Genomic DNA, 27,978 nt, shown 5'->3' with positions numbered 1-27,978 from the left:
ACACCCCGTCACTGTACAGTTACAAAAGAAAACGGAACATGAACACGAACGCTGGTAGCCCTCGCTGTACATAGCCTTTTCCACGTTTTCTGTTCAGATGGTAGCTCCTACGCGGTGTGCTTTGATTGTCACAAGAAAAGCTACGTAGTTCGGCTTAGTGACGATCAGTTTCTGTAACCGACATGCCAGTTGGGAGGAATCGTTTCACCGGGACCTATTTTGGCCTGATCCAACGTGAACTGTACGGCTACAACGGATTTTCTATTGGCTTACTAACCGATTATTAACCAGAAGACGTTAGAACGAATTCGTTACGAGTCACCTTTACGCAATTCCACCTTTGCTATTAAACGAATGAAAATCCGATATATACATATCTAATAAATTCCGATCTGACGTCGGTTAACACATTACGAACGATGCGTTTGACAATTTTTTATATTACATATATTTTTTGTTTTATTATTTTTAAACATTTAATAAAGGCAATGTCTATAGTTTTTCCTGAAAATTTGTCCGTAATGTGTTAATAATATTGTTATTTATTTATTTATTTTTTTTTTACACGTACAAAATAACGTTCGTTATTATTTAGGATGATTTTGTAACTAGAATATACGTGAAATTTGTACGCAGATACGTAGTAAGTTTGGTTAGTTAATAAAATAGAACAGATATTTGAAAATTGTTTTCGTATTTAAAAATTACATGTTATGTAAATACTTCTCTATTGTTCTATTATTTATTATATATTGTCATTGTATCTAATCTAACTGCGTCTGGAATTGCGTCAAGGATTATATAAAACAGTTACTTTCTCTCTCATTCTGAAAAGTACTACTGCTGGTTGATTTCCGTCATTGGCAGGTGTTCGACTTTTCCACTATTTCTATTTCGATCATTTTCCTATTATTCGTCATCTTATAAGAAAAAGCACGGAAGTAAGACACAAACCTTACATACCTAGTACATTAACCTTTAGCATAATAATTTTCGTATATAAATATCTCATTTTCATTTGTTTCAATCACGTCAAGTTATTCGTGGCAGACAAACAACATGTATTTGCAGGTAAATAACCGAAAAAGAATCAGTTTCTTTCTAAACATATCAACGTTACATAGCAATACTTCCAAAGTTACCTCTACGTAAATAAATTTTACAAAACATATCTGCAACTGTGCTGTTTGGCTGTCACGAAATCGTACATGGAAAATCGAGCACTTGCCAATATTTAAAACTCTCCATACGAAAGTAGCCATTCATGAGAGAGATCAACAAACGATCACGTGGCAATGGAAGACAGAGAAAAAATGGACAGATACGTTATGATAAAGGAGAGTGAGGGAGAGAAAGAGAGAGGAACGTGATACGTGTAAGAGTGCTAAGCCGAGCTACTCTGTGTCTGCTAGAGCCGGTATAGGAAGAAAGAGAAAAGAGATCAAGTGAGGTCTGAGGCATGTTGACCCGCTGCGCTTGGTTTCTCAGCATCGGCGGCCCAGGCACACCGTGTGCTGCGATTGCCGTCAACCTGGGGTTCATCGAGGCCATCGATCATCGGACGAGGTGACGATTTCTTCGTGCGATACGGAGACAAGGAGCGCGAAGCTGTGGCCTCGTTTGACTTCCTCGACGAGATCGTGGCACCTTCCTCGACAGGCTCGAACGCTAGTCTCATCGATTTGGATGACACACCACCTACAGAGCTTCGTAGCGACATCATGAAGCTTTCTCCTCTTTAGAATCAGCTTCGACATAGAAGTCTATCGTAAAATTGCACGTTGACACGATGGGAGCACTCTTGTAAGGGTAGGAAAAATATCCTGTTTTAATTGTAGGTCGGCGCGCATGCTTTGTTACACTGTGGTGAACTTACGCTGCGCCGGTGTTAAGCTTCAATGCTGTATCAAAAGTACATAAGTACATGAAACTGAAATCTACGGAGACAAAATGTATTATAACATTTTGAAGGGTACATTGATTTTGTTTTATTACTCTTGTTAAGTCGCGCGTACACTTACATTACACGTACACTTACAGCGAGTAATTTGCATATAATTTCGATGGAAACGTACAAGTTGCTCTTCTTGTACGAATATATTCTACGGGTGTTTTGCTAAGGGTCAGTATAGTGTTATTGCGACGATATCTATTTATTTTTGTTAAATTACCCCAAAAATCTTCGACACAAATTTTCAACGATGTGTATTCTTTTTTCGTAGTATAACGTATAAAATATAGAGAAAATTCGATAGTATAAAAAGAATTTTTTCTTATACTCTCTTATTACTTTAAATCGTACCTCCTTTTTGAGTAAACATGAATATTTCTGCACAAAATTAATTATTAAATAAATTAACGAAATAAAAGCCACTAAACGTAGGTACTGTTATATTGTTTGCCTATTTATCATAGAGATTCTCAAGATGTACATCTTTCTTTGGTGTCTAATGACTTGCTACTTGTTATCACATTCGTAAATATTCAAATCTGTAAATAGGATATTGATTTTCTTATAAATAAGAATAATTATTCATGATCTACTTGCATCTTGAATACCATGGTGTATTACGGCTTTTATAAATTTTTAGATATAAATATAAATTATTATTGAGATAATCACAATATAAAAAATATTGTTTGACTTTATGGTGAAAACTTAGGTATATAATTTCTAGAATTAATGCTCATTTTTTGTTTGAAAACTTCCTTTGAACAAAACGTTAGATGAATTTCCTTTTACCTTTTCTTTATATACATAAAAAGTCCTAGAACAATTTATCATACTTGAAGTATGCTCTTGCTCACAAGATGGAAGTAGACTCCTTAATTATTATATACACATAAACATTAAAGTATGGATAACATTATCTAAGAGGTGGTCTATACATATATACAAAAAAATACTATTAGTGTAATATGTACAGTATATGTGAACTATCATGAGAAAAATATCATAGACTGGAACTATGATTATAGGTTACTGTACACTTGAATACATATTTCAAATAGTACTTCCATTGATGATCTTGGCAGGATCATAAAATATCAGGTGATCTTAACAAAATCTACTTCTTACGCACATGAAATTTAATTTACACTTTTAATATACGTTTCATAAAGAATTTTAAAGGTTCAGAAGTCGATTACAACAAATCATGATCGGAACGTAACTTTAAAATATTTAGATAGAACAACTGTTTCTACATTTTTCAAACCAAAACATATAATTAAAAGAATGCGATGTCGCGTATTATCTTCCCAAAATTGAGCTTAGAAAAATTTAGATTAAGAGTACTCGACGATTTTGTATGAATATGAATTTGTACTCTTCTTCGTCGATCATCAATAAACGTTGAGGACATACTCTAATATCCTGTTGTTGGTATGAGACACGTGTTATATGTACGCTATGAGTGGATATAACCTTTTGTTCCGTCCTCAACGAAAATATATTGAATGTAATACTTATGATCTGTAAGATAAAATAGAAGAAGTTCAAATTCAAACGGATATATTTAAAATACGCTCGGCGAATGAGTCATACCTAGATGATAGAAATAACGTAAGTAAAAAAAACTCGCAACAGAAAAATAGTAACGCTATGATCAAAACGCCGTACCAAGTAGATAATTTCGTCATAACTTGTACAAGATAATTCATACTATTTCAAGAACATATAACGTTCGAGATAAATCGTTAACTTGCGTTTGGTCAAATTACTAGAAATAATATAGTTCATATAATGTTTAAGGTATCAAGTCGATAGAAATTGAAATATTTTACACGTAGGTATATATATATATATTAAATTATATAATATATATATGTATTAAACACGGTGAACATTTTCAATATTGAAATGGAGACTGTACGAATATAGAATTGTATTTTCCATTAGTCCATTTTTTACACACAATTTCTTATTATCATATATACAATGTGTATGAGACTAGAATAATCAATTCATCCTTTATGCATATGTTAAAAAGAGATAAAAAATACTATACATACATATTATATTGAAATCCAGTATATTATTATTGTTTATATCTAATGATTACATAAAACTTTACCGCATCGCTGATTTTAATATTTAATAACTACAACGAAGAAGTTCCAAACGAAAACAACTTATATCCTGCAGTCTCAAAGTAATCATTTAATGATAGTTATAAGGTACGTGTGAGATGCATTATATCGAAAATGCGATGATTAAAGCACCGATCCTCTATCCCAATTGACAGAAAGAAAATCCATCGATGGATATAAACTCGTGATTGGGACATTGTAAATAGTATGTATTATAGCACAACAGATGTAAGTTATCCTCTCTTGAACTTAATAAATAACGACAATATAACGAATGTAAAGGCGCATATTCGATGTTCAATCTAGAAAACCGTTCCTATAAAAATAATATTGATATACATATAAATATTATCAGTCCACTCGATCATATTGTCCATTAAGATAGACAAATATTTCAATAAATAATAAAAGTAATTTAATTATGTGAATGTTTCATTTGCATGTAAATAGCTGTAATAGTTAGATACTGATGCATAAATTAAAAGTATGATAGTCTCAAGTTTCGTAAATTATAAGATTAATTTCTTTTAGAGAGACAAAATAATATGTTAATAATCTTAAAAATTTGGATCAAATAAATTTTATTACAAGAAATAATATATATTTCGACATCCTCTGAAAAATATAGTGAATGTGTGCTGTATAAATAACAATATAAACGGTATTTTATAAAAGCATCTGAAAGCACTGTGTAATACATATGTATTTTTTTAAATATTATTATAAAAATATTTTCCTATGATAGTCGCAGAACTACATAATGCAATGTGACTTAACTTATTGTTTTAGTGTTTTACCAGAATATTCCGTAATGTTTAATTTTATATTATAAAAAATGATCTGATATTCTGGTGCATCGATAACAATTTTTGCTAATTGTGTGCAAAAGACATTATATTACATATATAGATATATTTATATATATATATGTATATATATGTATATATATATATGTGAATGTATACAAAAGTTATACAACAAGAAGTGGCATGAAATGTATCGAATCTCTAGAAACGTTTTGCACCAATTATTATTATTAATGACAGGTTATCATTATTACAATTATTTTATTTGTCGTACATAAAAAAATATATCCAATTTAACAGAAATGTACCAAAATTAAAAATATATTAACCCCTTAATGATTTACGTTCGAGAATTTTGGGCCGAAAACGTAAACAAGCTATTATATATTATATTACATATTATATTTGGGCCGATCATCGTACTACGGGCTATGCCCGTAGTTGTAAGTTAAGGGATTAAATAACATGTTTATACATTTCATATTACATACAAAGTCAAAATTTAAACAAAAATCGTGCTTCAACTTAGAAAAACAGGCACTTTTCCCGTCTTCGTTTTCATTGATCCATTTAAAAAAATATCTAAATTTGTTTTCATAGAATAACTGCACTTCTTCTGTCACTTAAAATCAAATTATTAATGGTAGTGTTACCAATTATATTACTTTTCGTTTTTAATATATATTTCTTTGATTCCTGCGTTCAGCGTTCCTTATAGAATTTGCCAAGCAAAGTGCGAATATGATTCCGATCAACTGAAACATGATATACATAATTTATATACAGATCTTACATATTCCTACTATATTTTATAGTACACTATATACTTTATGTTGTATATATACATAAAACACAGAAGGAATTATAAAATATCGTGAAAATCGGCACAAATACGGCTCACTAGTTTTATTTACGAGTAACGCGATATTTACTGAATACAGCGATAAAAAAAACTTACCTCAACACCGGCAATAGCAATAGCTAAGCTGCCAAGTACAGTTCCAGCGTTCGAGATCGCTTGCCTTAGTTCTGGCACACAGCCTACCTCATACACATCGTTTGAAGAGCAGGTTTGATTTTCTGCTAAACCACAGCAACTTGGCGGAATACGGAGATTGTGGAGAATGAAATCTTTCGAAGAATAGACACCACAGCAATGCAACTGTACAAAAGCAATCCGAATTTGATATATCATAACGTTTTTAGATAACGTTTTAGATAGATAGAATGTTTTTCAAGAAACGAATACTTTCTTTCATTTAACAACCGTAAAGTTACTTACGCTACTCTGCACAATATCAATCACTCTTGTGCTTTCTTTGTCCGTGCCGTAATTTTTGAATATCTTCTCGTAATTCTCGGAGATATCAATCTTGTCATCGCTGTTTTTAACAACAACAAACACATAAACAGCAACTGCCACTTGCACGATTAAGATGAACAAAAGGAACGATGCGAACTAAAAGAGGGAAATAATTTGTATCTTATTAAGTAATATCTTTATAATAAAATGTTAGGTGGAATTTGAAGTGATAAATATGATCAATATATTTACGGTAATTGTCATGCAATGACTCTCCCGGATGGCGCCACAGCATCCGAAAAATGATATTATGAAGATTATGCTGCCGATAACGATCAACGTTATCGATGGGAATAAAAGATTGGTATCAATGTGATCGGTTATTTCTGACACTCGCAGATGTACAATAACGCCAAGAGTTAAAATAGCCAATCCACATATCTGCAACACGTAAAAATGTCAAGGATGAACAAAAATTCAATTTGAGTAAATATAATACAAAATATAATATATGTCTAATATAAGAAATATAAAATTTACAAAAAATATCAATTAGAGGATTATTTAATAATATTTAATATTATTTCATTTTAAATTAATTTTTGTGCCACTTTTAATCGATTGGATCGTCGAGTTTCTAAATATATATACCGATTGAAGGTTAAGATAGCAACTTATTACATCACATTGCACAATATTAACCGGTTGGCATTGAACATTCTGTAGACGGTACACTACAATTGCAACCGTCCGTAGGTGAATTTAGGTCATGTTCCAGGTGCGAGCCAGGTGGTAGTTGAACAGACTTTCAACAAAGCATACTGACAATAGACCTGGAGCAAATCAGGATCTTTTCAATAAAATACACGTTCAATGGTATAACTTGCACAAAAGAAATGAGCAACCAAAAAAGAAGATAATAAATATCGTTGGACAAGAAAAAAGAAATGTTAAAAATTCCTATAGTAATATCAACGGACTTTTTTATCAATAAAATTTTGAGTCATCATTGCCTTTCTGTAATGTAAATTATCTGCACTCCATATTACTTACAAATTTACCAAAATCCACGATGATTCAAAATAAACAGAATACAATACATGTAAAGAATACAATATTCTAAAAATTTCATTTTTATTTTTGTAATGTTTAACAACTAAGCACAGTATCTATATAAATGAATTTTCTTGTTAATATCAAGTGTCTCATTGATAAAACAAGAACAATGATAATGCTATCTGCTCGATACTTGAAACGTTTTTTAGACAAGAGACAAGAAATATTTACAACGTAACATACGCAAGTCTTTCTAACTAATACAATCTAAGTAATAAAATTCTAAGTAATACGATCCTGCATATCATTGTTATGATTATATCGAAATATAAATTTTGATTGATATAAATATCTCTTTTTAATCGGATAACTAACTTCAAAATAGATACTCTTCCATGAAACCATGTTATCATAGGAAAGATATCTAAAATTAACGTTTTAGGAATTGTAAAAATATAATGCGATTAATAAAACGGAGTTATTAATTTTTTCTATTTTACAGATAATATCAAATCTTTCGTAGAATTTTACTACCGATCAAAAATATAATAATAATAGCTACTGTAAAATGTAAACTGTAAGCGATCCTGGATAATAAGCAATCAATGATAAGATATTGCTATGGAATACAATCATTTGATTAAAGTAGGAAATAGACCGATAAACGTTTCAGTGAAATTGCGATTGCTCGAAGTTTTGTTTAGATTGGATGTGCACAAATATTGATCATGGCATCGAGATCAGATAAATAACTTCTTAAAATATTGGATTGAGAAAAAAGCAATCCCGAGGGCTACTTCGGCAACGTCTAATCACAAAATCGGTTAGGAATCACTTGAGATCACGCAAAATCGAGCAGAATTAAAAATTCACGATATTGAATTTGTCAAAATTAATAATAATTAATAATTTTCTAGGTTTTATTGATTCTAAACCATACATCATTGTGCTCACTATCAGAACAATTCATTTTCACAGATCAAATTAAAGAAAGAGATTCTAATGTAGCGTAACTTTCTTTTTTAGAACTAGGTGAGATTCTAGTTTTAGAAGTTAAATTATATTTCACGAGAATAAACAGATCAATGGTTGTACTTCGCTTGAGTAAAGCCAATTGCATATCAATACGTAAATACGCCGTTTGTATCCTTGACACTTTATATTGTAGTATATTTCCTTTGTGTCTCGCGTATGTTTGAAACTATTGTGATCGATACTGAGAGTTGAATATGTGAGAATGTCTGTCACGCAATTTTTAGTCCGCGATGTGAATTTATCATTTGAAATCTGCTTACAATTCCTCGGCTATAGCTTCCTCGAGTTGGAGGACTGTACACTTCGATTTACTTGGAGTAGTTATTTTCAAGTTATTATTATTATTCTTATTATACAAGTTTCTACAGTAGATTTTAAAGAATCGAGAACAATTTGAAGATCGATGCACAGACTCTTAAATGATGAATGTCTGACACGGAGGAGCTCATGGGAATTCAAGACTGATTCTAAGTGGCGTGATGCATTTTGTCGAGAATAAATTCCAATAAAAAAAAAAGCGTAACGGTGCGTTATTTAATCTATGCATTATTCAGAAATTATGATACTGTGCCTCTCTCTATCACTCTCGATGATGAAACATCAATATATTTACAAGCTATTTACGTATTTCTTTCGATTCAATTCCCAATTATTATCACCCTACCTTTGATCAGAAAAAAAGATACGTAAATTGTTGAACTCCAATTGAAGTGTTATTATTTAATTATATATCCATAAAATTAATCGTACTTTTGTTTAATATTTTTACTTAAATAAAAATTTTTATATGAGTCTATAATGACGAAGATGACATTCGAGAGAAAATTATCATGATAATTGTAACGTCTAAGATGTCTCTCACTATAAGGATTAAGAGTTAAGAACTTTTGAAGTCATATCAAGCTGGTTTAATCGGACACAATATTCCTAGACGTGATAACATGAATAGTCAGAGAATAGAGAACACGCGAGCTATATACTTGATCGCTCAAACTAGATGACATCATCCTATTCAACATATACCTCGGTACTGACTTCCTCTGAAACAACATACGTCTCTGTCGATGGAAATAAGTTTCGAATTGACTTTGTCTGAACTGTACGTTCTTTTAACTTGCAGTTTGTTTCTCGTATTCATTTATATCTCCGCCTGAACAAAGATTCTTTCTGAATGAAGAGCCAAGGTCTGCCATCTGGAACTTTCTAAATGAAAATCGTGTAAAAGTAGTTTGTAGCTTGAAATATTTGAAAAATAATACTGGACAATTTTATAGATAATACCAAGTTTTCCAAGAAATCAACAGAAATATAATCGATATTCAATAACACAGAGTTTATCTTGAGATCGTAATCAATGATTTTAATAAAAAAACTAAACTAAAAAAGCTAATTGCAGTACCATGATAATAATCTTATTTTACGTTATTTACGTTAAAAGCAACGTTAACAATAAATCATAATATATTATCAAATAATTGAAAGAGACAGTTTAGAAATTCGGAAAGATTAATATTTTAGACAGAAAATATTATTCGTATATGTTAATACATTTCACATTTCCGAATAGGAAAAAATATTCTAACGCCAGTAATAGTTCGTTTTGTGAGTACATAAATCAATTTAGCCGTAAAGCTTAATGCTTGCAGTTAAAACTACTATAGGCGTATTGATAGTTTCAGAGAACGATACTTATTGGCACGTTATTGCTGTTAATTGACGGTATAAAGCATCATCGTTCTATCATCTAGAGTTCTTTTAAACATGCAATGCAAAGTTAAAACGAAAAAGAAGAAAAAAATATATATTTTCAACTGTGTCACGTAATGGAAATGGTTTCAATTTCAGAAAAATCAACTATCTTGCTAGTTTTCTAGAACGCTAATAAAACCTGTTTTCGGTTTGAAAAACAGCGAAGCCTTGAAAAGTGTTCCGTCGCGACACAAAAGAAACGTTGCCAAACGAGCAACGTCTTCTTTTTCTTTTCTCTGTTTGAAAAATCTCGCATACGTAGCTACGTTTGTAGTACCTGCGCGCAAAATACCCGAAATATACCGAAACGCAGATGAGTCAACATTTCCAGGACAAGGTTTCTGACGCATATATAATCAAGTTCGTGATAACAAAACTATAATGAAACGCGATACAGTCGTCGAAATTTATGAAAGACTGTGAAAAGCAAACGGAACCGGTTATTTCACCATTGATCCGATATTTATTTCCATTCTTAGAAAGAGTAAAATCGTGTACTTCCCTGTTGCGACGATAGTTATCTTTGTGAAATGCTACAAAAGTCGATCCACTGCATTCCACGAATGCGTTAAAAAATTACGAAAACTATGTTCATGTACGCTTTTATATGTTAGCTTGTTACCATGATTCCTTTTTACACAAGTCGATTCCTCAAATAAATCTTAATATAAACTTAATTGTTTGTATATGTCCATAGATTAATATAGATCATGATTTTAAGGTAGAAATTTTGCGTAAGATTAATTGCTGATATTAAATACACAATGTAAATACGATAGAGCAGGTTTATATGATAATGATATATTAAATAACTACATAAAATAAATAGTGCAACCTTGCTTTGTAGATAAACTAATTTATCGCGAATATTTTCTTTTTTATATTGCTACTTCGTATGAATTATTGATCGCGTAGAAAACTGGTCAAACATTTGGAGTACATCATGCGTTAGTATGTGTAATGTATATCGTTTCACAGAATACAGAATGAGATTTAAGTTTATCTTCAATAGATTCGATAACCGACCAATGTGTCAGGCAATCTTTTTTACTCGTGTTGGATTAATTGTCTGGTTAGGGAGAAAGAGTTATCAGCGATATACTAAATAGATGAATTGTATACATCGATCGTTTAACATACAAAGAATCCAGCTCAAGTTATTTCAATCAAACAATCAGTCTGATTAATTCTTTTTATTCGTTTACGTAATGAATTAAAACTTAAAAATGCCAATACTTAAATATTATCTCATTCGTCAAGCTATTATATTACGGCAATCTCAGAATTTCATTTAGTTTTACGTGCCAATTTTATATAGGTTTCTGTGCCAAAATTTTATTTACAATATAGAAATCACACAGTGGACAATTTAATCTCCGTTTATTCAACGCTAGACGTGCTTGCAATATTGTACTTTTTCATAATGGACAAAGACAAAGAAGAAAATGTACTACCGATCGCATGATCCCGTTTCGTACGTGATGTAACCAGTAACTACTGATCTCACAGTACCTCGTGGTACGCTCGAAAATTACTATGTTACGTAAAAAATCTAATACAAAAGACTGTGAGTAAAAAAAAAAGACTATGTGTAATTATATGCAAAATGGTTAGAAGAGAAGCAAGATTTGACTGAAATAATGAATACGGTTATGTGGTGGAAATATTTTTCTGATTGAACCATTCTCTTCCAAATATTCGGCAATTATACAAGAAAATCAAGAAAATGCCTTCGATTCACCTAACTTATTCACTATACACAACTTCTTTACCAAAACATACAGACTATCAAAGAGCTTTACGGCATCTCACTAGGAAGCTATGCTATGTATGTAAAAACAAACAATTCAGAGAATTCAATATTTTTTAAAATTATTTTTCGACATTTATTGTTAAATAGACAAAGCGTAATTTTCAGCTATAATATTTTTATTTTCATATTTCAGTGCTAATGTTACTAGTATTATTGTCGACGTTAATTAACACGATTTCAGACTTCCTGGAAAATGGCGTCATATATATAAATTGTGAGATATCTCAGAACATGCCCATAATCACGAGCAAATACCGCATGACGTTGAATTTACATCGTGATAGCGATTAAATTTCACACCAGCGTACTCTAAAACTCTACCTATGTATGAGTTCTTAATGACACAACGCACAATACAAGAAACGATTCCTTTAATTAACGTGGAGATATCAACAACTATAATAAGACATACACCGAATATTTCACTTTGCAACGATTCCTATTATTCATAAAGTGTTCTTACATAAACACATCTCATTATATGTAATTTGCATTTTTAACTATGAATGTACAGTAGTATGAACTCTGAATTCATCCAATATTATGAAATATTAATGCAAAATATATGTAACATATGTAAAATACATGCTCGAGTTACTTGAATAATATGATAATGTTTAGAAACGGAATATAAAGGTGCGTTCTTAACGATCCATAAAATGTCAAGGATACTACAGTTCAACCGAACCTTGACTAAAACGTACAATTTAGAGCAGAATTACATCCAGTTTTTCTCTGACTGGAGGGGAGTTTCTCTGAAGAAATGACGCAATTCCATTGTAAAACATGCAAACCGTTGTGATCTAATATCCCAGTTTTATCGTGGCAGTTAAACATCAGAACGTGCTTTCTTATTTCTACAACCCTAAAATTCCAACCCCATTTCCTGTTTTTCTCTTGCTCTGTTTCACAAATAGAAAACCAGTTGGTGACTAAACCTAGTCTCGACAGATTCCCTAAGAAATATTTAAAACTCTTTTTAGTACCTTTTTCTCTTCCACTATAAACTATTCCTTTCCTAAATTTAAGAAAGAAGAAGAGCCATCTATAATCCGGCCATTTGGTAGGTAAAACAGTTTAAAGGTTTTTGAATCGTGATCTTGCAGAGCTTGTTGGCTTCGAAGTTTACTTACCAAAAATATAAAATTAAAAATAAAAAGCAAATATTTAATACAATCCGAGATGCAACTCATCTTGATCTTTTCACCACACGATTTTGATGACAAAAAATTAAACGACACAATCGAAACAGAAGAGAAACGCGCGTAACGTCACAAGGACGATCGAGGCGATACGCACACTGATCTAACGAGACGAACGTGGAACGAGCATTAAAAACACCTACGGTTAGCGTATCTACCGCAATACGTGAGAAAAAGTCTCTTCATTCTATCTCTGTTTCTCGTCCACCAATGCAACATACACTCATCATTCGGGATTCCCTGGCAACCAATGATTCGCGTTTACGTCATTTGTGAGAGAATGCAATTTCTTAACACTATATGCAACACTACTATTATTAAAAAAGACGAAGAGAGAAGAACGTGCTTGCGAGAGATCAGCAACGTAACCTTAAGACATAAAAACGTAAAATCTCGATAAGGAAAAAACGATAAGAGTTCAGCATGAGTTTACAATCATGCAGTTTATATATCGTGATAATTTGCCAAGAAACAATTATGTTTTAGATTACTAAAAATGTTATGGAATTTTACTTTTTGATCAGTATCGATTTAAAGACTACATTTTTATCTTGAGATTACATTATAGAAAAAATTATTGAGGTTGAGATATAGATGTTCTAATTCAACTACTCTATCTAAGCAAACTTTATAAAATCGAGAGTACATCACAGTTCTAATACAACTTGAATCGTTACATCGATTATTTAATATGTCCGGTTCACATTATGATTAGGGTTAGGGGCGTGTAACGAATCTTCATTTGAATTAGACATTGTTGTTATGCAATAGAGAAGATATTTACTAATACAAATATGATTATTAGTACAAGTGTGGATATTGCAGAATTGACAACCGCGGTCAACGGGATAACAAATGTACTTTCTTACAAAGTCTAAGTTGGACTCGATCTACTCGTCTACGGCACAAGTATTACTAAACTAGCTCTTTGTTAAAACGTAAAGTATTCACCGAGCGTAAAGACGCTATGTAACTCGCTAATGAGACCTCACGAGAGAATGACTTTCCGTCACGATGATGCTGCAGAGAAAAACTATAATGGGGTGTGTCTAAGGACACGAGGTCATCGGATTCGTTAAGAAAAGTCTTCGTTCGGAAAGTGAGGTAAATTGATGTTGTTGTTAATTGCTCAATTTCCATGTTGGTGGTTAGAGAAGGATGCTAGCCGCCCTTGAGGGAAAGTTGCTAGTGGGAAGCATCGTTCGTGAAAAAAATAGATTTCCCCTATCTTCCCGTAGTTGGGACAAAGACTGTTTGTCTGTTTGAAGGACTTTAGTTAACTAAATCTTAAAATTTGTAACGGGTCCTCAGGCTAGCTGAACATATACTGTGGAGATGCGTCGACATCTGGTAATTATCTTACCTAAGAATAAGGTCTGCGTGTGGCGAGCCACGAGACAGAAACCGTTGGAATGTTTACTATCGAGTGCCGCTACAACTATTTCTTTTTAAGGAGAGCTATACTATTGCCCCATACCTTTGTTAGACAAAGCGTTCATCCCTTGACCGCGGCTACGTTCGGCGACTGGTTGTCGCCTCGAGCCTAAACTCAATATCACAAATCTCGAACAAATACAATCGAATTGAATGACGACAATTGCTTAATTACAATATCCCCAGTTGTTGCTAATATTTTATCGAATTGCGCAATGTTATTTATACTTATACATATTTACATGCATGTAACGATATTATAATGCGCATTTAAATTTATGCTAAATTTTAATTCGATGTTATTGCTATTCGTAGTTTGAAAAGATTGAATTCAAAAGAATACGAAATATAGAATAAATTATCTAGATTTATATCTTTCACTGAAATATATTTGAGTAAAGAAAAAAACTTATTTTGTATATTTTGCTAAACATCGCCTAGTGTTGACAGTTCCCGAAAGGCTTAGTATTTTTCAACCACAACGGATTTTTCTTATCGTATGACTCATGACTCATGACTCATGGCTTATCATTTACATCGTCGTATGCTTAAACAACTGTGTAAAACTTTCTCTGACTCAGTATTTGTGACCCACCCTTCACTGTTATCTTTGTTGCTATTTCAAGTACTGTATAATGATTAATATTAAGGAAATATCAAATTTCACAGTTGATTGGCGCGATAATGTCGACGAAGAAAGCGTTAAATTTATTGCGAGATTTCCATAACGTATTGTTATTGATACGCGAGTAATCATAATTAATAACATTATAACGGTAAAAGAAAAATCATTATTTTTTAGTTCTTGAATAAGAACACGTTAAACGAAAGTATTAAAATCAAAATTGTTGAATAAAACCAAATTCACGTATAAAACTTACTCAAATTTTTCAATTACTAAGCTCCTTTTACGCGATTAATAAAAAATCATAGAAGGACAGTAAAATTAAAAGAGATCAATATTCAAAATAATCAGTATTCAAAAATAGCAATGGTGATCGGTTACAAATCAAATACGGCGTAAAATCTATTCATATCGCATAGTGAAACGGCAGGCTACAGTATACTCTTTAGTAAATTACCAACGTGCCTTCGAGTAATGCTAGAAAAACAGTAACATCATTACACGTTTAAACATTCATTTTATAAGCACAGCATTCGCTTTTATCATTATTGCAGACAAGCTTTTTTCATTTCATTTATCTTTCAATATATTTTAAATGATAAATCGTTAAACGAGAACACATTGGAAAATTATAAGATATAAATTGAATATTACGCCATGGGCAAATAAGAAAGATCGTGGAAATATGTTAGATTAATACTAAACATACTAACCGCAAAGATGAAGTTAAATATGAAAAGCAGGTATTTTATCATTCCTATTCCACAGCCCATCTTCGTAGCTTTTTTCTTTCCAGCAACTTCTGTTTCAAGAAAATAAATCCGTTAAAATACCAGAAGTAATTCGGAAGACGCGCAGAAAGATGCTCAACAGGTTAGGTTAAAGGACGGCACGAACCAGAACAGCAACACTTACAACACTGACGTCTCGCGTTCAACTGACGCTACTGACGCTAAGCGAAACGAGTTTCAGTCATGAAGCGTAATAGCGCCGTACCTGTCTTATCTAGAAAGATTAAAAAAGCTCTTGTATGAATTTCCCGTTGATTTTGATAACGTAACATTAAAAATATAAGTCGTAGAATATGAAATTCACCGAAGGGTTTACTGAAATTTTTAACGATCAATTTTAAACTTCTTAAAAACAATTCAACATCCGACCTAAGAAACTTCTAATAGCAAAGATTTTCGTGCTCGGAACTTATCGAAACTTAAAAATTTGTTATTTCATTTTATATATACATCAAGATTGGGTTTGATTTACTTACAATTATTTAGAAACGTTTATTTTGTTCATATTAAAAGTATACAAATTTTTAATCAAAGTGTAAATCACTGACATTCTTGGTATAAGGATAAATCTTATAATAAGAGATTGATTTTCTCGCATTAATATATTAATAATATTTAGTAATATTACTTGATTCTTTGTTAATAATGATTTGCTTACTTTTTTGTGTTTAATTGTAAAATGTCTTTCAGCTAAGGAACTTCGTATTTGGTACATTTTGTAAAATGGCACAATATTTTGGCATGAATAGTTTCATAACACCATGCAATGTACATGATATTTTTGTTACTGATACTTATGTTAATATTGGAGAATTATGTATTTAACATATACAATATAAACGACACTTTTAAAGTAAAGGAACACGCTAAAAAAAGATACTAAAGTACAGCACACAATCTCTATAAAATACTACAATGATTAAAATGAAAGTGCTTATGTAATGGAATACAGGCATAAACAGTAAATATCAAAATACAAATATTCCTTCTGAAGAGAATAAAAATTCAAATTATCATGCATCAGGCACCGTTTTTGAATATTTTCATTGATGATTCAGAAGATTATCGCCTGTTCCGAAATCTTTAGACGCTCGCTCGAGTGACTGAGAGATGACCATCATGTTCTTTCTTCTTTCCATCCTTTCTCGGCATGCTTTTACGTAACATGACATGCACGTTATGAAGCAGACCTAAAAATAGCAATACAATCACATTTCCGATTCTATCTATAGTGGTTAACTGATTAACAGATCTCATTACCTGTAATAATACTGAGCACAGTGCAAGCAAAAAAATATGAAGAAGAATCGATTTAGTACGATTTAATACTACATGCTGGCAACCACGTGTATACATGGTGGTACACACGCCTTTATCATCATTAGGATTTGCAAGTGATGAAGTATCGCAACAAGACCAAGGAACTGCATTTTGACTACGATAATCGGCTGGTCCGTTTATTCCACAACAATGTAACTAAAGAAGGAATACGTAAGTATTTAACTCGAATATGATATGTGATATATGAATTATATATAAACTTGAAGTAATTAAATGTACCTTCGAATGCATACGATCCCAACGAGACTTATCGTCCGTTATAGCAAGCTCAAATACATGTTCGAGATGCGCTATTGGCAACAAATCCACTTGTTCATGTCTAACAAGGGCCCAAATTCCAGCGCTCGTGTTAACAATTGTAACAATTATAAGCAGTACAGAAAACTAAATGAAAAATTATATGTTTCTTTATCGAAGATGGATAAGGAAGGAAATCTTATCGAAGAACAGAAAGCGATATAATGATCAGAAATATATAAATGTATATACTTATACACATATATATTTCTAAGTAAAATCCGTTATTGTTAGAAAAAGGTATTTACAAGCGTTATTAATTGATAATTGAAATAAATAATAATTTAAGGTTCACTTACAATTATAACTTGGCCCCTATTTGTGAAATCTAGGAATTGCCAAACGCACCAAGCTATCATACACGTTATCAAACCCATCACGACCAATATTATCGCTGAACCACATACATTGCTAGACGTGAGGGATGAATATTCATACAACTGGTATATGAAATATCCCGCGCAAACACTTTCTATAATACCGCACACCTATGGACAGTAAACAGAAAATTTTTTATCATTTATGGTGTAATACAATGAATTCTACGGTGATAACATACTTTAACATCTGTGATAAGCGATGATTAATTATATCTAATCTTGATGTTGCTTGTAATCGTGAGATTAAAGGTTTCGAAAGAGATTGGATGATAAGACATTTTAAGTTTTTATGAAATAACATTTCTCGCAAATTACGAATTTTGATTTTGACATCGATATTAAAGATCGATTTCACTCCCTTTTCCGTGAACAAATCGGTCTTGACATACTTTAGCATTATCACTCTATCTACATTTCAATTTCAGTTGTTGACTATAGATCATTATGTTGTTTGTCTATAAGTTCAACACAATATTAAAACCAATGTTACAAATATTTTTAATTAAATTTGATAAAAAATTTTCTTTGAATATATATAATAATGTTCTATTGCACAAATTTGCATTCACATATACGGAAGTACCAGTACGAAGGGTTTGAGCTATCGATAATGCGATAATTTTACTGTGCATACGAGATATTGATATGAAAGCCAAACAAAGTTTATCTACTAGATATCAAAAACTTATGCGAATCTATATAAAAAATTTAGTTACGTAAACTCCAATAATTTTAACAAAAGAAAGCATTCTTTTTTCTTATTTTATTCTTATCTATTAATCAATAGATAATAATAATCAATAGATAAAAATAATTAATTGAGAAAAAAAATACATAATAATTCAGAAGTCGAAACAATTTTTATGCTGAGTAATTCATTTCTCCAATTATTTTTAAGACATTTTAATTCTAAATGTACAATAAAATTCTTCAATTTTCAACTCTTTTTAATCCTTACAATAAAGAAGAATAAATTTCTGCTGCATATGTATTAAAATCGATACGTAGCAACAACATTCGACTACAATCGAATTTCGAAACATAAAGGTTAAAGTGTCCAAAAGAATGACGGGGGAATAGCATGCACAGTAAGTTGGCGGATATCCAATTCCACGACAAATCTAAAACTAGTCACCAACTGCTAAACACTTAATAATAGAATGTTGAAAAACGAAACTGAGAAAAGGTAATATCATTTGATACTTATCTGAGAACTTAAATAAGACAAATTTTCTTTGAGATAACATTAAATCGTGGTCCATCAGGCGTAAAAATAAACCATTTAAAATAAGGGTAGCAAATTTGCACTTACACCAATGATAATAGCACCACCGATGAGAAAGTACTGTATACAAACAAGCGTCTGTGCCATCACAAATTTATTAATAGAAATCACTTAAACAACATGAACGGAAGGTGTAGTTAATACAAGCCAAGGAAAAGAAGAAAGCGTCACTATCAGGTATCGAAGAACTGTCACCACGGTGACCAGGCGCAAACCTCAGACCTGAACCGACATTCCTTATAGCACTGAGCTACAAACGTAACCAATTATGCTACTAGCCTTATCAATAGAATTCGAATGTTATTACTTCATATAAATAATGTACGTTTCATGTTGCAATATTTCTTTTTCCTCCTTTATTCATACCAAAGGATATATCTACACTTTTGTTTTTCATCGATTAAAATCGAGGATCATGTGTTTTCCATAGACAAGAAATAGTGTAGATGCAATAGAGAATTCTGATGCTAAAATACCGACCTCGCCAAAAAATCGATGATTTTTGCGCCCTCTATAATTTAGAATGAATACATAAAAAATTACGTATATTGAACCAGAAACGAAATTCAAAATAAATCTGGCATTTTATGGAATTTCTCGTTAACATATTTTGAAATATCCACTTCCAAAAACAAACTTTTTGTGCAGAATCGGTAATGTTGGGGATGACATTGAAATGGTAAAGGAGTACTAGAGCTCCGTATTACGGTATTACATATATAATACAAAAATACATTGAGTCTTAACGTATTGAATATTTGTGTATGAAATTCCATAACATATCATGTCTATTCTATCACTTGTTAATAACGAAACTTCGGTTTTCTTAATTAATTTAAATCTTAAATGGCCGGTATTTCAGAATATGTGATACAAAATCCCCTAAGATGTCAGATCTATACTATATCTTGTTAGTGCATGTTGATGTAACTGTATGACTCATATAAGAATGAGTAACAAGATATCCGTTGTTTTGCTTACCTTAGATTACAGATGTGAACTGTCAGAGATGATAAATAATTTAATATAAGGTTGTTATTTCGTAAATAATTAAATTTATCGATTATGGATCCGAAGAAGAATGAAACTTGTGATTTATCGGATGTTATTTTAAACGAAACTGATACTGGCATGCAAGTATGTGATATTATAGAAGTAAACATTTGTCAAAATTGTATTTTTATTAAAATATAAAACAATTTTAGGATCGTAAGTCATTAAAACGACCAAAGCGTATATTGCATTTTTCGGATGGTGATTTAGAAGAATATTCTGAAGACGAAACAGATGTACCGCATATAAATACCACAGTGAATCAAATAGATCCAGTTAAGTTTTATTCTAAGCTGCTATTACATCGAATAATACGACGTAATTACGTATTACGCCGAATTCTATATATTTTATAAATAGTTTATTTCAATGGATTTTATACTAAATTAAAAAATAAAATTACTAGAAATCTCTGACTTGGTTACCGTGGGCATGGTATCAAACCACTTCAATTGGTAATAAAGTACTGGAAGGATGTGATTGTGTAGGTGAATGGTTAGCGGGCTTTTTCGGAATTACATCACCCAAGTATCAGTTTGAAATCAATGAATTCTATAGAATTCAAGCTCTTGAAAATAAAATGCAACGTAAACAGGATTTGGAAATGGGTGGGTGGAACGATCACAGCAAAAATAATATTGTAAATAATGTGCAATAAATGTATCATTAAATTATGCATTTTATAATATTTATTCATTCAATTATTATATTTATAAAGTATTTTATGATTCAATATTGCAAGTGTTCAAAAATCTTTAAGTTGTTACAATGTTAAATATTTTAACAATTATAATCATTTATTTCAATATTACACATAAAAAATGTCACTTTTAAAAATACCTATGGTATCTTAATCATTTTTTACATATGTATTTAATAGTATAACAACTTTTAGAAATACCAGAATATATTGTATTTGATTAACACAAATTAATATTACAAACATATAAGTATAAAAGTGTTGTTTTAAGAAGAACTTAACAATACTGTAAGCTTTTGAATTATTTCACATTGGATACTAATTAAAGTATCGTTTAATATAGTAGTAATGTTACTGTAAATTGTTACATATTGATATAAAGGATTCATAGTGTACAAATATTACCTTGTTTTAGTAACACTTAGTATTAAAATACTTTCGTGCATAGGTTTGTAATACCAATCTCGCCACAAAAATCTTGTACAATTTATATGTAATGACTTGGAAGCATATACATAATTACTTAATACAATCATATTAAATAAAAATAATTCTATAATTTTAATTATCACTTTTCATATTATAAATTGGCAAAAACAATACTTTGTTATATAAATATCTTATTAGACCTTGAGAATGTTCCCTTAGATACATGTATAATTATTTTCACATAAATATTAAATGTTACTATAATATGAATTGTTCTATTGAAAAGAACAATTAAAGTTGTATTTGAAATAAGTGGAATGCTGTCATGTTACACTATTCTATACTAGCAAATTTTGTTATAAAGGAACATTCATAAGTTCTCTATATAATTGCTTTTAGCACAGCATGTATATACCTGCAGTCTTGTATAGCAGGAACTGATATTCATTTTGTATACTTATACAAATAGTCTTTTATATTTTCAAAGCTCAAAAAATTATGTTTCTGGCACGAACCTATGTAAAGCACTAGTCAAGACTAGTAGAGAGCTTTGAAGGCCCTGAGGTAAATGTCTTTGTAACCATGAACCTTTATACTGTTCTATATGAGCCAACATTTTGTTTGCTACATCAGTCCTAAATGTAGGAGGCAGATTACATATACCTAAATTAATCACTGCAAGGCCCATATTACTATTTGGATTAACACCAACGCCAATCAATGTTCTGCCAATTTTACATGCTGTTAACATTAAATCAGCGGTCAACTGGAGCTCTTGTAGTTCCATTGATGCAAATTTCGATGATAGACTTCCTTCATATAATGAATGTGAAATACGTTTAACTTGTTTTGTTACTTTCTATTAAATAAAGCGAGAACATTATTCATTTGTCTTTAATATACTCCGGGTTGTATAGTTTTTCTTACCGCAAATAAATCAGCCGAAAGGTATTCTAAATTTACATTATCCGGATCTGTTAATAATCTGTACAAAGTTGATCCTCGATTGTCAGGGATTTGTTGTAGATCTTTTGTTCCTTGATTCTTACTTAAAGTAAGTACTAAAGTATCTAAACGTCCTAATTCTAATATTGCATTACCAATTTTATATTCAGAATCTTGAAAAACATGAATATCTAATAATTTCGTAATACATTTCTGCCTGTAAAATAATATACAATTTCTCTTTTTAACACTTCTACATGAATGTGTAACAATTATACATTATTTTTAATTTAATATATTTATTACCTTGATCCAAATACTTCAGGTATTTCATAGTTATCATTGATACCTATATCTACTTCACTAGCTGGGTTCCATGCCAATCCTGCTGCTATTAAGTATCCAATCCATGCAAAAGGATGAGGAGTAAGATGATGACTTCCAGACCAATGAGCTACAACTATACCCACTGAATCCTGTTCAAGAGAAGTTTTTATTGCGTTCTTTGTATTTGCATATGTTGATGCTGGACATCCTGCTAAACTATTATAACTTGCTGTTCCAGAACTAGGTAATACATTACCACCTGCTGTTCTAAATGCTTCTGTCCATTCGGAAAAATCATAATCAGCCTGTAATAAAGTATCTTATAATAACGAATTCAATTCAATTTCGATATTATATTTATTGAATCACATAAAACTTTATTTACCTGAAATCCGTATTCAACAAGAATAATATTACTGGGTATGTTATGAAATTCTGCTTTAGAATGTAAGCCATTTGAACAAAGTAGTAAAGTTGTATTTGGACCTAAATCTAAGATATGCCAAAGTTCTTGGAGACAAGAGTATGATTTAAATACTTCTGACATATCTGTTTCTATAGTTTCATTAACTGACAAATTCAAATCAAGGTTCTCTGCTTGAACAAGCAAATTAGCCAATCTAGGCCCAACATGAACATAACTTAAACTTGGAAATACTGCCAATAATTCTTGGAATATAGGCCACATTTGTGACAAATGATGTTGTCCTACATTAGAATCAACATCCAAAGTTGGAACTAAATCCAAATGTCGATCTCTGAAATAAGAATTATTTACAAAACATATCTAAGTTACATAAACATAAGAATATAAGAAAAATAATGTTACAGAATTGTACACATACCTGCAGTAACGATCTAGAGTAACCATTTCTGATTTTGAATAACATAATTGCCAATCACAATTTGGTGTAAGTCTTGAATATAAATGTAAGTAAGATATTTTAAATGACGACCATAAATCGATCATATGAAGTAAGTATTCTAATGTAGGTATTCGTCCTCTCGGTGAGATATCTAACAGTATACCACGATGAGTAAATCGCGGTTCATCTTTTATAAAAACTGGTTCGATTTCACATGCTTCTGATTTACTATGATTTTTACTTAATCGCAAAATCTGTACAAAAGTACGAACTGCATAATGTAAACCAGCTAAACTTCCAGCACCAACTTTAATAGTATTTTGTGAAATATGCAATTGATATCCTTCAGGTGTATTAAACAGACTTTTATTAACTATACATTCAATTCGATTATCAGTTAATAATTTGCCAGAGCTAGGATGTACTTCACCAATTTTAACGTCATAACCTAATTCTAGTAAATGAGTCCTGCTAATTTCCCAAACATCTAATATTCTGTGTATGGATTCACTACCCTATATAACAATACATTGTATAAAAAACTGAATAAAACAATATTACAGTTGTCTATCAACAATATACCTGTATTATAGATATAAAAAGTTCTTTCCCAGCAATAAAAGATGTAGAAGAATTTTTCAATTCAACAATGGTTTTTGGTTGTGGCCAAAGTAAACTATAAATTCCATCTTTTTCTGTACTTTTAGTGGGGCTTTCTTTGCCTGATTCGCGTAATGGTAAGTCATAAACTGGATCTAATGATTTGGTAGATTCAATAGAAAGTTGACTCATGTTACTTGAAATGCTTTTTTGACAGAAATTTCCATCTGTAAATGTTGCAGTTGGGCTATGCATTGTTTCACTGTCGTTCGATATAAAGTTTGATAAAAATCTTTGAAGAAAACAGTGCAAAGATTGTTTTCCTCTAGTAAGATCATATGGAGTCTTCCCTGCAAAAGTTCTATAACACAATCCTTTAAAATATGTTTAAGCGTATGTTATAGAAATACAATATTGCCTATTTACCCTTTAGTTGCTCGTACAAGGGGATTTGCACCAGCTTGTAATAATTCTTGACAAATAGCAACATCACCACGATTTACTGCATCATGTAATGGTATAGCACCACAGCCATTAACAGCATTTACATCTGCCCCTCTATCTACAGAAAAATCGTACGTGTTAAATTAAAAAATAAAAAACAAGTTTCACAAAATTAATACTTTTAAAGTTTTACCAATTAAATATGCGACAATATCTTTATTTCCATAACAAGCTGCCCAATGTAAAGGAGTATTTTTACTGCCATGGGAATCCCATGAATTTACATTTAATCCAGCATCTAATAATTGTACTACCCTATCCAACCTTTAAATAATTGTATCCTTATATGTAAAATTATTTTAATATATCATATACTTATATAATAAAAATATTGATCACATACTCAGATGCAGCAGTTGCTCTTAATAACTCTTCAATATAAGTACGACGTATTATGTCACTTGATGCAACATCTACAGCATTATGTCCATTAGTATTCTGGACAGCTGGATTAGCACCACAGCTTAACAATGTTCGTACTATATCTGGTTGGTTTGCCTGTATTTTAATATAAACAGATAAAAAAAGATTTTAGTCCTTATGAACCTACACAAATTATTTGTTTATGATGTATGATATGTATGATTACCTTTGAAGCATATGAAAGGAAAGTACCTTCTTCTAGAAGTGGTTGATTTAGAATTTTTTCCTTTGTTATACCTTCAGTTGCATTGCCATTCTCACCTATCATAAAAGTGACATAAAGATTTTGAAAGATTGTACTTTAAAGGATTCAATATACGAATTATAGTCCATTTTACACGATACATTTTTATTCACTCTGTTATTCTATTTTAAATAAAAATATTTTATTTACAACATTATGTGATAATTATATTTAAAATTTAAATATAATGTAAAATTTGTGACACGTACATGCATCTAAAAGGGATCTAATTATATCGGTACGTCCATGTTCAATAGCTGTACGAATATTTTCGCAAATGTCTTGCATTTCTGCTTATTCTTATGTCATATCAAAGTTGTATATTGCACAACATTATAAACAAATTACTTGAATGTCAGCTATGAAAACTTATTACAAACATTTCACGGAACTTTCTCGTCATATTGTTAGTGCAGCGTTAGGTTGCATATCGCAAAGATATCGATATACCGAATGTATTCAACATCGAATCATCGAAATCATTTATCGATTTAGAAAATTTAAAAATGTTATTCCTAAGATATATATTTTAATAATTAAAATTTCAAATAACGTCAATTATAGTTCATTCCGTATGTAAATATAATGAATTTATTTTTATCTAATAGTTGGTTCCTTTTTAATTTATAATAATTTGAATATGTAAAATGTCGTTTGCATTTACTTGTTTTATTCTTATTAAAAGTCCATTCATAATAATAAAATATTAAAACGAAGTTAGTAAAAGTGATTTCAATCTCAATCACTTAAAAATATATGATAAAGCGGTTAAAAGATAATGTGAAGTCAAAAGCAATAAAATGATATGAGGGACACAATAAACGCTTCATGATGATTTTGTAAAATCGAAGAGTGTATCGATTTGAAAGTGTATCGTGTTCGTGTTGTGTTTTCTGTGTAGTGTTTCTGTGACAATAATGAGTTCAGAATTGATTCTAGGTGTACGTTTAGATCCTCAAACATTAACTACCATTAAATTAAATGATATTAATTTTAAGACAAAGGTTGAAAAATTGAAATATGAAACAGCTGGAAGGGTTAACCTATCAAAAGATTTATTTGGTGAGATGTTTTCTTTGTTTCTTGTTTCCATTTCTCTTGTGAATCACAGTGTTTTAAGTTTTTTAACATTGAAGCAATAATGCAGTAATGATGTATTATAAAAATAATGTATAATCATCTTTGTTAAAGTAATTTTTAAATTATAACCATAAACATATTTAAAACACAAATATTTTTCTTTTGTTTTTCCATAGAATTAATTTATTGTGGATGTGTCCTTGAGGATGACATGACTTTAGAATCGTACGGTTTGAAAAATGGTTCAATGGTACATGTTTTAAGAAGAAGGGAACCAGAACTGCCATCATTTCCTAAATGCATATCAGAAGACGGAATTTTACAACTAGTATCTGCATTTAAGTCTTTTAAAGAAAATCCTGGGCTTCGAAGCGCTTTAAATGTACATTAGTTAATATGCACTTACGTAAAAATACTTAAATTTTATTACAAAATGTATTTGTTAATTTTAGCGCATAGGTAAGAAACCAGAAGTTATGGACAATATCATTTCATCTTCTCCTGGGTTACACGAAGATACAGTAGCAATTGCAATTTTACAAGACCCTGATTTAATGTCTTATTTCACAGACGTTGATACTGTTAGAAGGTAAATTCTATTATGTATATTTTTCAAAACTATAATTCTAGAAAATTATTACGTGTTTTAATTATATGAGTAGATTTGCAGAAGCACATCCAGTCTTGGTGGAAGCTGCTCAAAATATAGCTGCAGCTGTTCATGCTGAAGCACATAACAACGTAACTGTTGGCTCCAATTCTTCACTATCTAATTCACAGCCTGCCGCTTATTCTTATAGTTTAGACAATTTAAGTGGTGATGAAGAAATGGCAGGAGATTCTTCTCAGTCTTCAGATTCTACACAAACACCAAATTTATCTTCTAATCCAGCAAACTCTACCGTTACTGTTGCACAACTTGCAGCAGCAGTTTCTAGAGCAAGAGCTGGAAGTTTTCCCCTCTCCAATCCTGCTTCTTCCACTTCAGCTGGCAGCACGAATTCTGGAATAATAACTACGGAAATGTTTACACAAGCTATGCAGCAAGTTCATTCACCGTCCGTTTTACCACGCTCTTCGGATTTACGACGAATGTTAGCGCAAATGCATGAACTAGGATTGCAAAATGATACATTAAATCTTCGAGCATTACATCTCACAAATCATGATGTAATAGCAGCAATTGAACTTGTGTTCAGTGGATTTAGCAATAATTAAGTTTATAAAATTAGAATCACCAGTGCCCTCATTTGAACATTATATACAAAAATATAACGGTATATGTCTTATTTTTATGCATTAAACTGAATGATCTTTATGAAATTTAAAAAATGGAAATTTTCTTTAATTTCAAAAGAACTTCAATCATTGTAATTTCTCTGGTTTTAAAAACAATTGTTGAAAATCTATAAACAAAATTTTCGAGCTAGATATATAAGATAAAACTTTTATGTTAAAATAAGAAAAAAGAATTATAATCTGTTTATATACTTTTGATAATATTAATAATTATATTTTATACAATTTTGTTAATGTACATAAAACCGACAAATATAAAGAAGTAATAAAATTGAATACTTAGTAATTAATATGTTTAT

The 27,978-nt window shown here is 30.9% G+C and overlaps 6 protein-coding genes across 18 annotated transcripts in view; 3 read left to right on the top strand and 3 right to left on the bottom strand.

Moving 5' to 3' along the window:
- The window catches only part of LOC117159230 (uncharacterized), a 391,709-nt gene extending 387,195 nt beyond the window's left edge, over nt 1-4,514 (top strand). For 8 of the 11 annotated variants that reach the window (XM_076622383.1, XM_033338894.2, XM_033338893.2 and 5 more), the window contains one exon: nt 1,489-4,514. In XM_076622383.1, the coding sequence (XP_076478498.1) occupies nt 1,489-1,742 (254 nt within the window). In that variant the 3' untranslated portion in view covers nt 1,743-4,514. Of the gene's footprint in view, nt 1-97 lie in introns of all 11 variants that reach the window. The other 3 variants (XR_004464529.2, XM_033338896.2, XM_033338895.2) reach the window with 3 other exon arrangements.
- Nucleotides 4,515-5,104: 590 nt separating this feature from the next.
- On the bottom strand, nt 5,105-16,092 carry Tspan6 (tetraspanin 6). 3 transcript variants are annotated; one of them, XM_033338903.2, is made up of 6 exons: nt 16,031-16,092; nt 15,829-15,917; nt 6,454-6,642; nt 6,181-6,357; nt 5,857-6,060; nt 5,105-5,653 (listed from the first exon to the last, which is right to left on the bottom strand). In XM_033338903.2, exons 2-6 carry the CDS (start codon nt 15,886-15,888, stop codon nt 5,573-5,575), a joined length of 711 nt encoding a protein of 236 aa, XP_033194794.1. In that variant the 5' UTR covers nt 15,889-15,917; nt 16,031-16,092; the 3' UTR covers nt 5,105-5,572. The 3 variants fall into 3 exon arrangements, with proteins under 3 accessions (XP_033194794.1, XP_076478499.1, XP_033194795.1); XM_076622384.1 differs by having other exon boundaries at nt 16,013-16,045; XM_033338904.2 differs by lacking the exons at nt 15,829-15,917; nt 16,031-16,092 and adding an exon at nt 12,988-13,164.
- Nucleotides 16,093-16,368: 276 nt separating this feature from the next.
- LOC117159233 (uroplakin-1b) lies at nt 16,369-19,628 on the bottom strand. Its single transcript, XM_033338901.2, has 5 exons — nt 19,237-19,628; nt 17,844-18,032; nt 17,467-17,631; nt 17,167-17,382; nt 16,369-17,096 (listed from the first exon to the last, which is right to left on the bottom strand). Exons 1-5 carry the CDS (start codon nt 19,294-19,296, stop codon nt 16,950-16,952), a joined length of 777 nt encoding a protein of 258 aa, XP_033194792.1. The 5' UTR covers nt 19,297-19,628; the 3' UTR covers nt 16,369-16,949.
- A 512-nt stretch (nt 19,629-20,140) lies between these two features.
- On the top strand, nt 20,141-20,936 carry LOC117159235 (protein FAM177A1). The gene is made up of 3 exons (XM_033338905.2): nt 20,141-20,346; nt 20,415-20,537; nt 20,669-20,936. The coding sequence occupies exons 1-3, from the start codon at nt 20,275-20,277 to the stop codon at nt 20,918-20,920; spliced, it is 447 nt and encodes a 148-aa protein (XP_033194796.1). The 5' UTR covers nt 20,141-20,274; the 3' UTR covers nt 20,921-20,936.
- A 102-nt stretch (nt 20,937-21,038) lies between these two features.
- LOC117159231 (uncharacterized) lies at nt 21,039-25,758 on the bottom strand. Its single transcript, XM_033338899.2, has 11 exons — nt 25,510-25,758; nt 25,223-25,317; nt 24,977-25,131; nt 24,767-24,897; nt 24,556-24,691; nt 24,112-24,490; nt 23,509-24,044; nt 23,049-23,421; nt 22,643-22,968; nt 22,319-22,553; nt 21,039-22,250 (listed from the first exon to the last, which is right to left on the bottom strand). The coding sequence occupies exons 1-11, from the start codon at nt 25,586-25,588 to the stop codon at nt 21,888-21,890; spliced, it is 2,808 nt and encodes a 935-aa protein (XP_033194790.1). The 5' UTR covers nt 25,589-25,758; the 3' UTR covers nt 21,039-21,887.
- Nucleotides 25,759-26,021: 263 nt separating this feature from the next.
- On the top strand, nt 26,022-27,965 carry LOC117159232 (ubiquitin-like protein 7). Its single transcript, XM_033338900.2, has 4 exons — nt 26,022-26,362; nt 26,557-26,762; nt 26,833-26,969; nt 27,043-27,965. The coding sequence occupies exons 1-4, from the start codon at nt 26,218-26,220 to the stop codon at nt 27,596-27,598; spliced, it is 1,044 nt and encodes a 347-aa protein (XP_033194791.1). The 5' UTR covers nt 26,022-26,217; the 3' UTR covers nt 27,599-27,965.
- Nucleotides 27,966-27,978: the final 13 nt, after the last annotated feature.

The sequence above is a fragment of the Bombus vancouverensis genome, chromosome 10 (genome assembly GCF_051014615.1).
Source record: "Bombus vancouverensis nearcticus chromosome 10, iyBomVanc1_principal, whole genome shotgun sequence".
NCBI classification, from domain to species: Eukaryota; Metazoa; Arthropoda; class Insecta; order Hymenoptera; family Apidae; genus Bombus; species Bombus vancouverensis.
The sequence above is the reverse complement of the archived record's forward strand: the minus strand, read 5'-3'. Positions and strand labels throughout refer to the sequence as shown.

Coding starts and splice junctions, on each gene's coding strand:
- Tspan6 (XM_033338903.2), bottom strand. CDS start 15,888: ATGGGCTGTGGAATAGGAATGATAAAATACCTGCTTTTCATATTTAAC. Junction 6,358..6,453: donor GTCATTGCATGACAATTACC/GTAAATATATTG, acceptor TCCCTCTTTTAG/TTCGCATCGTTCCTTTTGTT. Junction 5,654..5,856: donor TTGCTATTGCCGGTGTTGAG/GTAAGTTTTTTT, acceptor ATCATGTTTCAG/TTGATCGGAATCATATTCGC.
- LOC117159233 (XM_033338901.2), bottom strand. CDS start 19,296: ATGGCACAGACGCTTGTTTGTATACAGTACTTTCTCATCGGTGGTGCT. Junction 17,383..17,466: donor GGGATCGTATGCATTCGAAG/GTACATTTAATT, acceptor TTCCTTCTTTAG/TTACATTGTTGTGGAATAAA. Junction 17,097..17,166: donor TGTGCTCAGTATTATTACAG/GTAATGAGATCT, acceptor TGCTATTTTTAG/GTCTGCTTCATAACGTGCAT.
- LOC117159235 (XM_033338905.2), top strand. CDS start 20,275: ATGGATCCGAAGAAGAATGAAACTTGTGATTTATCGGATGTTATTTTA. Junction 20,347..20,414: donor AAACTGATACTGGCATGCAA/GTATGTGATATT, acceptor AAACAATTTTAG/GATCGTAAGTCATTAAAACG. Junction 20,538..20,668: donor CAGTGAATCAAATAGATCCA/GTTAAGTTTTAT, acceptor TAAAATTACTAG/AAATCTCTGACTTGGTTACC.
- LOC117159231 (XM_033338899.2), bottom strand. CDS start 25,588: ATGCAAGACATTTGCGAAAATATTCGTACAGCTATTGAACATGGACGT. Junction 24,692..24,766: donor TATTGTCGCATATTTAATTG/GTAAAACTTTAA, acceptor ATTTTTCTGTAG/ATAGAGGGGCAGATGTAAAT. Junction 22,554..22,642: donor CCTGAAGTATTTGGATCAAG/GTAATAAATATA, acceptor ATTATTTTACAG/GCAGAAATGTATTACGAAAT.
- LOC117159232 (XM_033338900.2), top strand. CDS start 26,218: ATGAGTTCAGAATTGATTCTAGGTGTACGTTTAGATCCTCAAACATTA. Junction 26,363..26,556: donor CCTATCAAAAGATTTATTTG/GTGAGATGTTTT, acceptor GTTTTTCCATAG/AATTAATTTATTGTGGATGT. Junction 26,970..27,042: donor GACGTTGATACTGTTAGAAG/GTAAATTCTATT, acceptor TTATATGAGTAG/ATTTGCAGAAGCACATCCAG.